At 59.9% G+C, this 13324-nt stretch overlaps 2 protein-coding genes across 2 annotated transcripts in view; one reads left to right on the plus strand and one right to left on the minus strand.

Annotated features, from left to right (window-relative positions):
* Positions 1 to 5925, plus strand: part of LOC118643413 (ATPase family AAA domain-containing protein 3-like) — a 35355-nt gene extending 29430 nt beyond the window's left edge. Inside the window, 2 exon segments of the mRNA XM_036281485.1 lie at positions 5197 to 5308; positions 5311 to 5925. Of these exon segments, the coding sequence (XP_036137378.1) occupies positions 5197 to 5308; positions 5311 to 5525 (327 nt within the window). The 3' untranslated portion in view covers positions 5526 to 5925.
* Positions 5926 to 6627: 702 nt separating this feature from the next.
* On the minus strand, positions 6628 to 12248 carry TMEM240 (transmembrane protein 240). The gene is made up of 4 exons (XM_036281501.1): positions 12192 to 12248; positions 11777 to 11883; positions 7253 to 7461; positions 6628 to 6819 (listed from the first exon to the last, which is right to left on the minus strand). The coding sequence occupies exons 1-4, from the start codon at positions 12246 to 12248 to the stop codon at positions 6671 to 6673; spliced, it is 522 nt and encodes a 173-aa protein (XP_036137394.1). The 3' UTR covers positions 6628 to 6670.
* Between the last annotated feature and the right edge of the window lie 1076 nt (positions 12249 to 13324).

Consider the following 13324-nt stretch of genomic DNA (forward strand, 5'->3'; position numbering starts at 1 on the left):
CTGATGAGGGCCACCCTCGCTGGGTCCTCACAGCAGATACACAGGGCTGTCCGGCGTCTCCTCATAAGGACACTCCTCTCACCTAAACCACTTCCTCAGAGGCACTGTCTCCAAATACAGCCACACTGCGGGTAGGCCTTCGCCGTCTGAGTTTGGGGGACAAGGATGCTCATTCCCTAACAGTGGGTCATGCCCTGGCTCAGCATTGGCTCCAGAACCCACATACCCCTGACTGGCCCACCAAGTGCCTGACCTGTGAGACTGGTGTCCTCAGACCCCACACGACAGGCGGGAGCAGACACCCAGGGACCGAGGGGCACTCTTCCTAAGGTCTGGTCCTCACATCAGGGTGCGTTTGGTTGACTGGTCAGCTCAGCGGAGGCCTGCTAGTCCCGCCCTTCACGGGAGAGAAGAAGTGAAGACTGCACTCCACCGTCTGGGAAGGAGCGGAGCAGCCTCCTCTGCCCAGCCTGGGTCCGCGCCTCCCTGCGGGAGCCAGGGCACTGTGCTCTGCAGCGCCCAGTGGTGGTGCGTGGACTCCGCTGCAGGGGTCTTGTCAGGCAGGCTGCAGCCGTTGCCGTGGGGACACGCTGCTGTCTCACCATCCCGACCTCGTCTGCTTGTACAGCTCAGGGACACTGAGTGCAGCCGTCCCCACTGCCATCTCCAGGACTTTCCATCCTCCCAGATGAAGTCCATCCCCATTAGACACCCCACCCCGCCAGCCCCTCGCCCACCATCTACTTCCTGTCCCTATGGATCTGACTCCTCCCGGAGCTCCTGAGGGAAATCACACGGCATTTGTCCTTGTGTGTCTGGCTTGTTTTCACGAGATGTCGTCCTCAAGGTCTGTCCGTATAGTGAGTGTCGGCTTTTCTTTCTCACCCAAGGACATGCTTAGAGGAAGGGAGAGGGAGAGAGAAGCATTGATGGGTTGTCTTCCGTAGGGGCCCTGACGGGATCAAACCCATAACCCAGGCATGTGCCCTGACCAGGAATCGGACCGGGACCTCTCAGTCCACTGAGCCACATTAGCTGGGCAAAAACTTTAAAACTTGATGAAATCCAGTTTATCCATTTTTTCCCTTTTGTCATCTCTGTTTATAGTGTTCTGGCCAAGAAATCACTGCATAGTCCAGTCTAGAAGCTTTTCTCCTATGTTTTCTGAGACTTTGTGGTTTGAGGTAATACGTTAAGGTATTTGATCCACTTTGAGTTAACTTTTATATGTGGTGTGAGGTAGGGGTCCAGCTTCATTCTTTGCTTGTGGATGTCCGGTTCTCCCAGCACCGCATGTTGAAAACACTGTCCTTTCCCCATTGGTGGTCCTGCACCATTGTCGGAAATCATTTGACAATGATTTGGGGGGCTTATTTCTGGGTGGCTGTCCCGTCCCGTTGTTCCCTACATCTGTCTTTATGCCAGCAGCGCGATGGGTGCATCACTGCAGCTCTGGAGGAGGTCTGATGTGGGAAGTGTGAGCCCTCCAACTCCCGTCTTCTTTTCAAGGTTGCTTTGGCGGTTCGGGCTCCCTTGAGATTCCATGTGAATGTGAGGGTTTTCCCCCTGTATCTATAGATTGCTTTGTGTAGCTTCGACGTAACAATGTTAAGTTCCAGGGCGTGAACATAGATGTCTTTCTGTTTTGGAGTCTTAATTTCTTTTAGCAGTATTTTGTAGTTTTCAGTGTACACATCGTCCACCTTCTTAATTCTTTTTGATGCCATTGTAGGTGTGCTTATTCTCTTAACTTCCTTTCCAGGTTGATCGTTGTTACTGGATAGAAACGCAAATCGTTTTTATGTGTTAATTTTGTGTCCTGCAACTCTGCTGGATTTATTTAACAGTTTTGGGGGGCAATCTTTAGGGTTTTCTACATATAAGATCATGTCACCTATACGACAGACAATTTTATTGTTTTCCCAATCTGGATCCCTTTTATTTCTTTTTCTTGTCCACTTGCTCTGGCTACAATTTCCAGTGCTGCATTGAAGAGAACTGGTGAGAGCCAGGCATTCTTGTCTTGTTCTGATTTTGGAGGAAAGCTGAAATCTTTCATCATTGGTATATTTGCTGTGGGTTTTCCATTTGCAGTCTTTATTATATTGAGGAAATTTTCTCCTATTTCTAGTTAACTGAGCATTTTTATCAAGGAAGGGTGTTGGGCCTGGCCATTGTGGCTCAGTGGTTGAGCGTTGACCCATGCAGTAAGAGGTCACTGGTTCAATTCCCAGTCAGGGCACATGCCCAGGTTATGGGCCTAATCCCCAGTGTGGGGTATGCAGGAGGCAGCCAGTCAGTGTTCTCTCTCATTAATGTTTCTGTCTCTCCCTCTCACTTCCTCTCTCTCTGAAATTAATGAAGAAAAGATAAAAAGGGTGTTGGATTTTGCCAGGTGCTTTTTCTGCATCAATTGAGATTATTATGTTTTTGTCCTTTTTTTTTTTTTTTTTTTTTTTTATCCTCACCGGTGGACATTTTTCCATTTTTTTGTTCAGGTAGAGTGGGAGGGAGAGAGAGGAACAGAGAGAGAGAGAAACATCAATGTGAAAGGACACATCGAGTGGCTGCCACCCGCACAACCAACCAGGGCCGGGGACAAACTGCAACCGAGGTACGCGCCCTTAGCGGGAACCGAACCCGGGTCTCTCAGGTTCTCCTGCCGGGTCTCCGCAGGCCAACGCTCTAACCGCTGAGCCAAACCGGCCAGGGCTGTCCTTTTTTTTTTTTAATCCTCACCTGAGGATATGTTTTTATTCTTTCTTTTTTTAAAGAAAGAGGGAGAAAAACAATGATGTGAGAGAGAAGCATCCATTGGTCACCTGTATGAGACTGGAGATCGAACCCACAACCTAGGCTGTGCCCTGATCTGGAATCAAACCCACAACCTTTTTTTAAAATCCTCACCTGAGGATATGTTTTTATTGATTTTTAGAATGAGAGAGAGAAACATACATACTCCGACTGGTGATCGAACCTGCAACCTAGGCGTGTGCCCTGACCAGATATTGAACCCGGAACCTCTTGGTGTGCAGGACGACAGTCCAACCGACTGAGCCACGTGGCCGGGGCTGCCCTTTTGTTTCAGTGGTGGTGCTTTGCACTACTGACTTCCCTGTGCTGAACCCTGGAGTAACCCACCTGGTCGCGGCGTGCTGGTGTTTCCGAGGACTTCTGTGCCTGCGCTGGTCAGGAATGTTGGCCTGGAGGTGATTTTCCTTGTGTCTGCCTGGCTTTGTTGTCCGTGTTGTGGCCCCTGGAGTGGGGAGCCTCTCCTTGGTCTTGTTTTCTGGGAGAGCTTGGGAAGGACTGGGATTAGCTCCTTAAGGAGCTGGTAGAATTCACCAGCGAAGCCACCAGGGGCCAGAGCATGCCCTTTTTTGTTGTTTTTTCTTAATGAACTTTAAAGATTTTAAATAATGTTAGGTTCACTGAAACATTGCTGGGATGGCACAGGGCTCCTGGGCACCTCACATCCCCCCACATCACGAGCAGTTCCCCCTGGACTCGGTCTTCCCAGAATCCCACAGGTACCCCAGTGCATTTAGTTGTCACCTCCTTTGCTCCTCCGGGCTGTGGCAGCTCCTCAGATGTCCCTTGTTTCTGATGATCCTGGCAGCTTTGAGGGTGCCAGTCAGGTGTTACGTAGAATGCCTCTCGTCGGGGCGGTTTGATGTTTCTCATGATCAGACTGGGCTTGTGGGTTTTGGGAAGGTGACCCCAGAGGTGAAGTGCCCTTCTGGTCACATCATATCTGGGGACACCTGACATCACAGGGATGTTGGGCTGGGTCACCTGGTCAAGGTGGTGGCTGCTTTGTGTCTCCGGGGTCAAGTCAGCCATTCTCCCCTTTGCCTCATTTTTTGGAAGCACGTCATGGAGCCTAGCCCTCCCTCAGTAGGGGTCAGTCCCCTTTGGGGGGACATGGCTGCCCAGGTATTCTGGGATTCCGGAAGGAGCATCTCTGCCCGTTCCTGCCAGGGAAGCCTCCAGCTGCTCCCAGACCCTGACCCACAGGGGCCCTTGGGGTTCCCTCCTTCTACACTGCTTTTCAGGGCCCTGTGCTTATCATAGGAGGCTGCAGGGGCAGCCCCCTCTCTGACCCAGGCAGGGCACTGAGCAAGGGGAGCAAATGACTAGTTAGCTCAGGGGAGAGGAGCTTGCTCACGGGGTCCCATGTGGGCTGAGGCCTCTCGGGTAGCTGGAGGGACAGCTGGACGGGCTCAGACACCAGTGGCTGTCTACACAGCAGGCTCGACCAGAGCAGCAGGCCCAGTGATGGGAAGCGGGTAGGGTACTGGGTCATTGGAGGTGGGGGTGGCCCATGGTCACACAAAGGTGATCCGATTGGCAGCTGAGGTGTTTTGGACCACACTGAGGCCTGATGACCCCACCCAGGTGCCTGCCCACATTCATGGCTGGCAGCCCTGGGCACTGGGCGTGCAGAGCTGCAGGGCGATGGCCTGGCTTAGTGGCCCGTGGTTCTGGAAGGACTGTTGGCCTACAGCGGGCATCCTGTGCCAGGCAGGTCTTGGTAGACCACAGCTGCTCAGCGTGCGGGGCTCAGAATTGCTGGGGCTCCTGGGATGCTGTCTGCCTGGGGACCGTGCCCCCGTCAGAGTGGACCTGTCCCTCGAATGGCCTGTGGTGGCTCTGTTTGTGCCCTGGTGCTGAGGGCGTCTGCGGTTTGAGAAGCAGGGCCATCCAGGTTTGCAGGGGCCTGGGCTGCTTCCTGAGCGCCAGCCTGGGGCCTTTCTAATTGTAGGAAGTCGCCGAGAAACGAGTGACAGGGCCAGGGGCCGGGCGGGTGGCACCAGCTCTGGGCTGCAGCTCACCTATAAGCAGGGTGTGTGGCACACCTGTGTGCACTGGAGGGCGGGTGTGTGCATCAGCAGGTCAGGGTGTGTTCTGCCCAGGGCGGGTGTTGACCAGCCATCCCATCCCTGACTCTGCTCCCATGTGCCCCCACCCCAAAGGAGGGCATCTCCAGGAAGCCAGCTCATGGGTGGGAGGGAGCAAGAATGGATGGGGGGAAGGGGAGCTTCCAGGCTGTCTCATTGCTGGGTCTGGCTCTGGCCTAGAGTGTGACTGGGCCCTGGTGCCTAGTGGTCTCTGAAGGCGTGAGGCTGGGAGACCCTGTCCCCATTGAGGCAGCCCCTCTGGGCGCCCTGCCTCAGCGTTCTCTTTCCCTGCTAGGCCATGGCTTATGCCTCGGAGGATGGGGTCCTCACCGAGGCCATGATGGACGCCCGGGTCCAGGATGCCGTCCAGCAGCACCGACAGAAGATGCAGTGGCTGAAAGCTGAGAGCCAGGCCCGAGGGCAGCCAGCCCCCACTCCCGAGTGCGCGGACTGAGTGAGCTGGGCTTCGACAACTGGGGACCCTGGGGCGCACTGGCTGGGTGGCATCACCAAGAGGCAGCACCGAGATGCCCATGTTTCCCAGAGGCCAGTGTGGGTGCTGCACAGCCGCCCACCTCCCCAGCCTTTTTACTATTCCTCTGGTCAGGGCAAGGGCAGCATTAAAGGCCTCTGCTTAGGACCAGCTGCAGCTGTGTGTCTTTGTGGTGGGAATCTGCCCCTCCAAGCTGTGGTTTTGGCTGGGGAGGGTCAGGCTTGGGCCACTCCTAGGCGGCTCCTGGGAGAGGTGTCTCCAGCCAGGCCCAGAACAGGGAGAAGGCACAGCCCCCATGTCCAGGGGAAGCAGCCAAGTGGACACTGCCCAGTAGCTGGCTGCTGCTGTGACCTGCGGTGGAGGGGAGCCTGACCTCCCCAGTCCCACCTGGACCGGAGCCCAGCGAGGGCTGAACAGAGCAGACCCCGTGGTGCCCTTCATGTCTCTGACGTACGCACAACTTCGTGTCCTTGGGTACCTGGTTGGGGCTGCACCTGAGACTGGGAGACCCCCGACCTGCTGGCTAGGGTCCTTCAGTGCTGGGGAGCTGCCCTCCCTCTCTGGAGCTAGGGCCTTTTTGTCCAGAATCTAATAAAAACTCTGACGCCATACCTCAGTATCCATCTCGTGGCTGATGTGAGGGGCGGGGCTTGAAGGGCTCCCCGGGTCAGAGGTGAAAGAAGAGGCAGAGGCTGGAGCTTTCTGGAGAATTTACTGACCAGCAGGAGTGGGGGTCACAGTGAGGCGCTGACCAGGGATGCCCTGGGCAGGGTGGCCGCACTTGCCACATCGGGGCTCAGGGGCCTTATTGCTGCTGGGCCGGGGTCTCCCCCAGACCCCTTCCCCCCACCCCCCACTGCGGCCCGCGGACGCACACGCCCCATGCACATGCTCCCGTGTGCAGACGTGGGTGCGGCCGGGGTCCGGCCCCCTTCTCTGCTCAGACCATCTCCCGGCCTCCCCTCCGCCAGGACGGAGAAGGACACCGGCACATAGGAAACAGCCGGTTTTACGTAACAAACATGGTCCCAGGCCAGGCGCAGGCCGAGGGCAGGACGTGGGGCCCCTGCTGCCCCAAGCCCCAGCGCCCTGCCTGGCCCTGGAGACCGGGGTCCTGCCCCCAGACCGGCCCCACCCCGACCCCTTTATAAAAAGAAGAGGAGACAGCACCTTCCGCTGGACACACCTGGCGGCCGGGGCGCCCTGGCCCAGGCGGCCGTCCAGTCCCGTGTACGAGGGCGCGGAGGCCGGTGGCCCCGCGAGTCCTGCGCGCGGCTTAAAGGTGCCGCGGGCTCGGGTGGCCGTTGTGGTAGAGTTTCTGCTTCACGTGCACCATGTTCCCGGCCGCCTCCTCGAAGGGCCTGTGCGGCCGCCTGCCGAGCTCCCGCAGGTTGCACAGCTTGGGCAGCCAGGTCCACGAGCCATCTGAGGGCGTGATCGGGGTCTGTGGTCAGGCCGGGGCGGGGCCGGCGCGGTGGGTGTGGTCGGGCTGGGGCGTGGCTAGAGCGAAAGGGCGGGGACGGTGTGTCGGGCGGGGCCGGGAGAGGGGCGTGGCTTTAGAGTCGGGTGTGCTCGGGCTGGGCGTGGTCTGGGTGAGGCTTGGCCCAGAGTGCGACAGCGCCTGAGACTGGCGTGAGGGGCGTGGCCTGTGGGCGGGGCGGGGCCAGGGGCGTGCCGGGAGCGTGGTCTGCGTGGGCGGGGCGCGAAGGGGCGTGGCCTGAGGCGAAGCTAGCCGGGCTGGGCGTGCCAGGGGCGGGGTTCCGCGGGCGTGGGCGGGGCAGGCGAGGGCGGGGCGGCGAGGGCGGGGCAGGCGAGGGCGGGGCAGGCGAGGGCGGGGCAGGCGGGGCGCAGCTCTTACCGTAGCGCCGGCCGGCCCGCCAGGCGCGCACCGCGCAGTGCAGGACGCCGTCCATCCACACCAGGAACCAGCTGATGCAGAAGCCGAGCAGCAGCCCCAGCATGAGGTCGATCTCCTGCTTGGTGACGTTGTCTGTCACGAAGTAGTTCTCGGAGGCGTCCACCACCGACTGGTCCCCGTCGTACGGGATCACGTAGTGGATGTGGTGCCTGGGGGCGGCAGGGCGGGCTGGCACCTCTCCCGCGGGGCGCGCGGGGATCCCTGCTGGGGTCTTTGAAGCAGCCCTGTGGGGCTGAGGGCCGGAAGGGGCCAGCGGACTCGCCCAGGGCCCCGGCCCCCAGGCGGAGGCTGCCCAGAGGGTGGGCGTGGGCGAGATCAGTGGTCAGCGTGACGTCCGGGTGCTGGCCAGGGGTGCGCCTGCCCGTGCGTCACCCCTCCCTCCTCTGCCTGGCCTGGGGCTTATCATTGACCCTGACGGGGTCACAAGCACAGTGCAGGTAGACGGACTGTTCCAGGGTGACGGCCCAGGTCACAGCCCACCTGCTGGACACGGGGCGGATGCGGCCCCTCTGGGACCACCCCTCTGGCCTCTCTCTGCACCTGATATTCACAAGCCCCTTCCTCAGCTCCCCCTGCAGGCAAAGCCAAGTGCTGTCATCCTGCCCTGGGTCTTGGGTCTTCCTTTTGCTCCTCCGTCCTTGATGCACTGCCCAGTACCCCATCCTTTCATCCCCTCTCCCGGGGGCACGCCCTGGCCTGTGCCCTGCACGGATCTGCAAAGCCTTTGTCTGCTTCGCTGCTCCCAATGGACTATGGACGGTGGGATGGCAGGGTTTCAGCTGTCCAGGGCTCTCTGGACCGTGGCCCTTCCCCTGCATCCCACCATCTACCAAAGCCTGTGCCTCTCAGCCTCCCCTCCCTCCACTGGCCAGACTTGGGCATCTGAACCCTCCAGGTCCTCGCTTGCCTCTGTTGCCTCTGACGATCACACTAAACCCTCCCCGCAAAGCCCCCTCAAGCCTCAGACCAGCCTGGATACCCTCCTCCTCCAAGAAGGCCTCTGGGCCCATGGTCCCAGGTGGAGAGGCCCTGCCTAGGAGACCACACTCAGGACAACAGACTCTGGGCTCGCCAACCCCCCTCACTGTCAAGAGAGGCTGGGAGCCAAGACGCAGTGGGGTCCATGCACCCTCAGCTCCCATTCTCGCCAGCTACCGCAGCCCCTCCTCTTGCCCAGCAGTGCAGGGGCCTCCCTGGGGTCCTCCTGCCCAGGAGGCCACCTCTCCTGGTTCCCCCTCCTCCCTAAGTCCCTTTCCTGGCTTCTCCAACTCTCCATCCCCACCCCCTAAAGTCCCTGCCACCCCACACATCTACTCCGGGCTCCAGCTGCCTGCCTGGCGTCTCCATGTGGGATCCACAGACACCTCAAACTCACACCTAAAAATAGCTCCTCCCTCCCAAACCTACTTCTCCCATTTTCCCTTCAGTTAGATGTCAACACCTCCGCCTGGTCTTTAGTGAAGATAGGACCTTACCCACCCCCCTTGCTTCACTGCCCCCCAGAGACCTTCCCCCAAATGGAAATCCCACCAGTTCTCCCTGACCTCGGGCCCTGCTGAACCAATACTGGCCACACAGTGACTTCCTCTCCTTGGGGTCAGTGGAGTCCTGGAGCCCCAAACCCAGCCCAGGGGATGGCAGCAGACAGGCCTCTCCTCACACCCTCTCCTGCTCCTTCTGGGAGCCCTGGAGGCCACTGTGCACAGCACGTACAGAGTGTGCCCAGTCCCAGTGGCTGGGACCTCAGCCACCACAGCTCCATAGAGCAGGGGCCACCCACCCTGGGTCAGTCAGCAAGAACCGCCTGACACCTGGCAGTCGTTGCTTATCTGATCAGTTTGTCAATAGCCATTATGAGTCATCAGTAAGTGATGGAAAACTATTGATCACCATCTAGAATGTGCAGCAGCTTCCTGGCCCCCAGGAGAGGACGCCCTTCACAACCCATGAGCAGTCCCCGTCACCCAGAGCACCCCAGGCCTCATGGAGGCTGATGATACTGAACTTCACCACCCTCTCCTGCCTCCCCAGCCTTCTGGGCCTACGACCTCCGACAGGGTCTTCCTCAGGATGTCTGCTTCATACTCCTGGACACACAGCAGGTCAGGGCAGCACGCTTCAAAGACTGGATCACCAAGGGAGCCAGAAATTCTCCCAGTGCTCTGCAAGAAGGGTGAGGCCAGGCACAACCACCCCAGGTAGCTCAGGACCCCTGGGGGTTGGAGGGCACAATCTGTGCCTCCATCACTCGCCTGGCATCTGCAGCTCCTCCCCTGCCCCTTGTACCCCTCTTCCTCCAATGCAGGCTCCTGGGAGTGGGGGCTCAGGTCTCTCATGTGCACACATATTTCCATGATGAGTACATACATGTGTCCCACCTGGACCATGCATGCTGCATGTGTTTACCTGCGGTCCAACGCATGTTGTGTATACACGCCGGCCACATGCACAGGACATGGCGTGTATACCATGGACTCGGCCCGTGAGTTCACCATGTGTGCACGTGTATGCTTGCCGAGGCACAAGCATGGCGCATATCACACGGAGATGCACATGCACGTGGCTTTGCACAGAGCCATCCTCTCTGTGGGCACCATGGCACATGCACAGGTTTGTGTGCACAGACCGCCTGCTGGCACGCACACTTTAAAGCATTAATTTACATACATGTCCTCTGCATAAAATTTTCCATATAGGTATGTAGAAGGCATGCACATGTGTGCATGCTTACTCTGTACATGGTGTGTACACACATGGGTAGAGTCCATTGTGGCAATGTGTGTACATGGTTTATACACTGATGCCCCATGTGCAAAACTACTCTGCAGACAGTCGCTGGACCCACATAGAGCACACTGGCCTCTGTATATGGTATTATATACATGTACTGGGCATACACATGTATGTTGTCAATAAACAATATTTTGTACACTGAATTTACATATCATGTATGTAGTGAAGTGTACAAAGCACACACATGTGGACACATACATGCAGAAACACTCTCTGTCCATAGCAGATGTGGCTTTCCATGTTCTCTGCATCCACAGACACACTAACCTGTGCACACAGGCCCAGCTCAGTGTGTACCCCATAGACATCTGCTTATATGAGCCCACATGTATTCTGGACACTGCATATGACGCATACACACACCCTGTGCAAGTATACTCTGAATACATCCTGTCCGCCCTCAGTAAGGGGCCACAGGCACATGGATGCTGGTCACAATACCACAGCCCACACATGTAGAATGTGTGTACTAATGCTTCCAGAGCTCAGGTCAGGGCCGGGTGCTGCGCACGCCACCAGGAGGGTCTCAGGTACCCCAGTTTACACCCACTCAGTCAGGGCCACCCCAGGAGGGAGTGGGCTGACCCAGTGCCTTTTCTTAGTGTAGGGCAGGAACAGAAGGATCTCTGGGAAGGCATGGCCACCTAGGAAATGCTCTTGGTGGTTCCTGGCCAGCACAGGTGAGGGATTTGTGCACTGCTGTCTGCTTGTTCCAATGCCCGGTTCTGCTTCAACACCTGGGTCAGCAGCCACAGGCATGGGGCATGCTGAGTGAGGCATGAAGCCCGCTTGACTCCCACACTGGCCACGTGTGCACTCGTCGGGATGAAGAACAGGTTTTGGGGTTTGTGACCCGCTTCTTACTAGCCGTGTGACCTTGGGTAAGTCTCTATCCGCTCAAGCCTCTGTCCGCTTTCTCATTGATCCCAGCACGAGGGTGTCCTGCGGGGGTGAGGGTGTGCATGCGGACATGCGCGTGTGCTGTGTACCCACATGTATATGCACAGACGGTACACACACTCGCGTCTCATGAGATGTTTATTTCGTACATGGACGTACAAACATGCATGGCCAGGAGGACGCCGTCATTACATGTGCACAGGATGGGGGTCACAGTGGGTGGAGGGGCCTGGGCTCTCCAAGCTCTCTGAGTGACCTTGAGCAAGCTCCACCCCTTTGCCTCAGTTCCTCCTCTGTACAGTGAGGGGTTGGGCCCTGCCCACCTTGAGTGGCTGCACTTCCCTGTACCTGGCTCCCAGGAAAGTTCATGGACACAGTGCAGGGTCCAGGGTGGAGGCTGGTGTGCTTTGTGGGCAAAGCCCTGTGCAGGATTCCTCCCGGACGCCAGGCTGGGCTGATGCTTTCTTGGCCTCCAGGCCCTGGACCAGGAGGCCTGGGACCTGTTCTGCCCATCACCCTCTCTCTGAAGGGGTTTTGGGAGGGGGTCCTAACTGACTCAGGCATGCTCCCCCCTCCGGAACGCGATTGGCCAACCCCCAGGTACCCGCAGGAGGCTGGACAGTCCTTCCCCCACCGGGCCTGGCACAGGACTAAGCAGCCCCTTTGGCCTAGCGCGGCCCTTCGCAGGCCTGCTGGGGGCTCCCCGCACCCCAGTGGGCCCTGAGCCCCACACGTGTGATCACGCGTGTGCCCTGCCGGGCACAGACTCACCGGCCACAGTTGCAGTGGCAGACGCGGTCCTCGCCCCGCAGGTGCGGGAGGATGTAGTTGTGGAATCGGTCCAGCAGCGCGTTCATGTCCATCAAGCACGCGATGGCCTGGAAGAGCCCATGACCGGTCAGAGCCCAGGAGCAGCCGGGCCGGGGTGTCCAGGTGGGGGTGGGGCACTGGGGATGGGGGAGCGCAGGCGGAGGAGTGGGGAAGCGGAGGCCGAGGGGTGGGGGAGCACAGGCTGGGGGATGGGGATGCTCAGGGCAGCCGGGATAGGGAGCACAGGCCGGGCAGGGGGAGCGCAGGCCGCGCGGCCGGTAAACAAGGCGCGGGAGGGGGAGGCGGCAGGAGGCGCGCGGGCGCGGGAGGCGGGAGCGGGTGGGGGAGCGGGCTCGCGGGAAGCCCCTCCGCTCACCATCACGATCGACGCCCCCAGAATCATGAAGATCATGGTGTTCGCGCTCATGGACATCGGGCGGGGCCGGGCCGGGCCGGAGCGCCGCCCCCCGGCCCCGGCGCCCCCCCGGCCCCGGCCCGATGCTGAGCCCCCGGCGCCTCCGCAAAGGTCTGCGCGCCGCGCACCCACCGCCTCTGGCCGGGTCAAAGGAGCAGGCCAGGGACGCGGGGCAGGAGATGCGGCCGCTTCGGGGTCGTTCGGCGGCCCGGCCACCGCACTCGCCGCGCTCCGCTCCGCCCTCGGCCCTGCCTCCCTCCCTTCCTCCCGGTGCGCGCTCTGGCCCCTCTCCCTGCGCGCCGCCTCCGGGAGGGACCACGCGACCGCCCCGCCCCCGGACACCCGCCCGACCCCTCCCCGGGGCATTTGGTCAGTACGGGCCCTGGAGCCCAGCCCGCGTCCCGACCGGAATGGCGATCCTGGAGAGGGCCCTGGGGTGCCTCTCCCCACTCTTCTCCCTACTTGTCAACTGAAGTTTCTCATCCTGGGCCCCTGGGGTCGAGTGAGGGGCTCTGGTAGGCTGAGCGGCCACTACCTTCAGTGGAGGCCTGCAGGGTCGCTGGGGAGCAGCCAGGATGTCACTCCCAAGCCGCGGCCACATGGCCTGTTGGCTGAGCAAAAGCCAAAGAATGCCCCACCGTGGGGGCGGGGCCAGCTTGTCTGGACTTCCCTCGGGGGTCGGCCCCAGGCACCTGGGTTGGGCAGCCTGGAAGTCGGGGCGCCAGGGCCCTGTTGGTGCTCTGGTGGCCCCATGATGCTGGGAGCCTGGGGAGGTGGCCCTGAATCAGCCTCACGGCAGCCCAGGGCCCGCACAGGAGTCCAGCCCCTCCCCACAGGCGACCTGAGCTTTTCCACGGCTGCATAAAGCAGGAGGGGTCGCTGGGAAGTCAGGCTACTTGGGGGACAGTTGACAGTGGGGAGCAGGTGCCATAGGGAACGGCCCCATTCTGCCAGCAGCCCCAGGGAGTGCAGACCTCCTGGGTGCCGGGAAGCTAGGCTGTACCCACAGGCCCTGGACTGTGGCCCCGGGAGCTTCCGTGGCTGCACCGGGAGGGAGGCACGTCGGGCACCCCACTCTGCCTCCTCCGGAGGAC

This window comes from Molossus molossus, unplaced genomic scaffold (assembly GCF_014108415.1).
Source record: "Molossus molossus isolate mMolMol1 unplaced genomic scaffold, mMolMol1.p scaffold_m16_p_35, whole genome shotgun sequence".
NCBI classification, from domain to species: Eukaryota; Metazoa; Chordata; class Mammalia; order Chiroptera; family Molossidae; genus Molossus; species Molossus molossus.

Excerpts from the sequence above, each read along its gene's own strand:
- TMEM240 (XM_036281501.1), bottom strand. The coding sequence starts at position 12,248 with ATGTCCATGAGCGCGAACACCATGATCTTCATGATTCTGGGGGCGTCG. Across the intron at positions 11,884-12,191 it reads TGGGGGCGTCGATCGTGATG|GCCATCGCGTGCTTGATGGA; the intron begins GTGAGCGGAGGG and ends GGGCTCTTCCAG. Across the intron at positions 7,462-11,776 it reads TGCCACTGCAACTGTGGCCG|GCACCACATCCACTACGTGA; the intron begins GTGAGTCTGTGC and ends TGCCGCCCCCAG.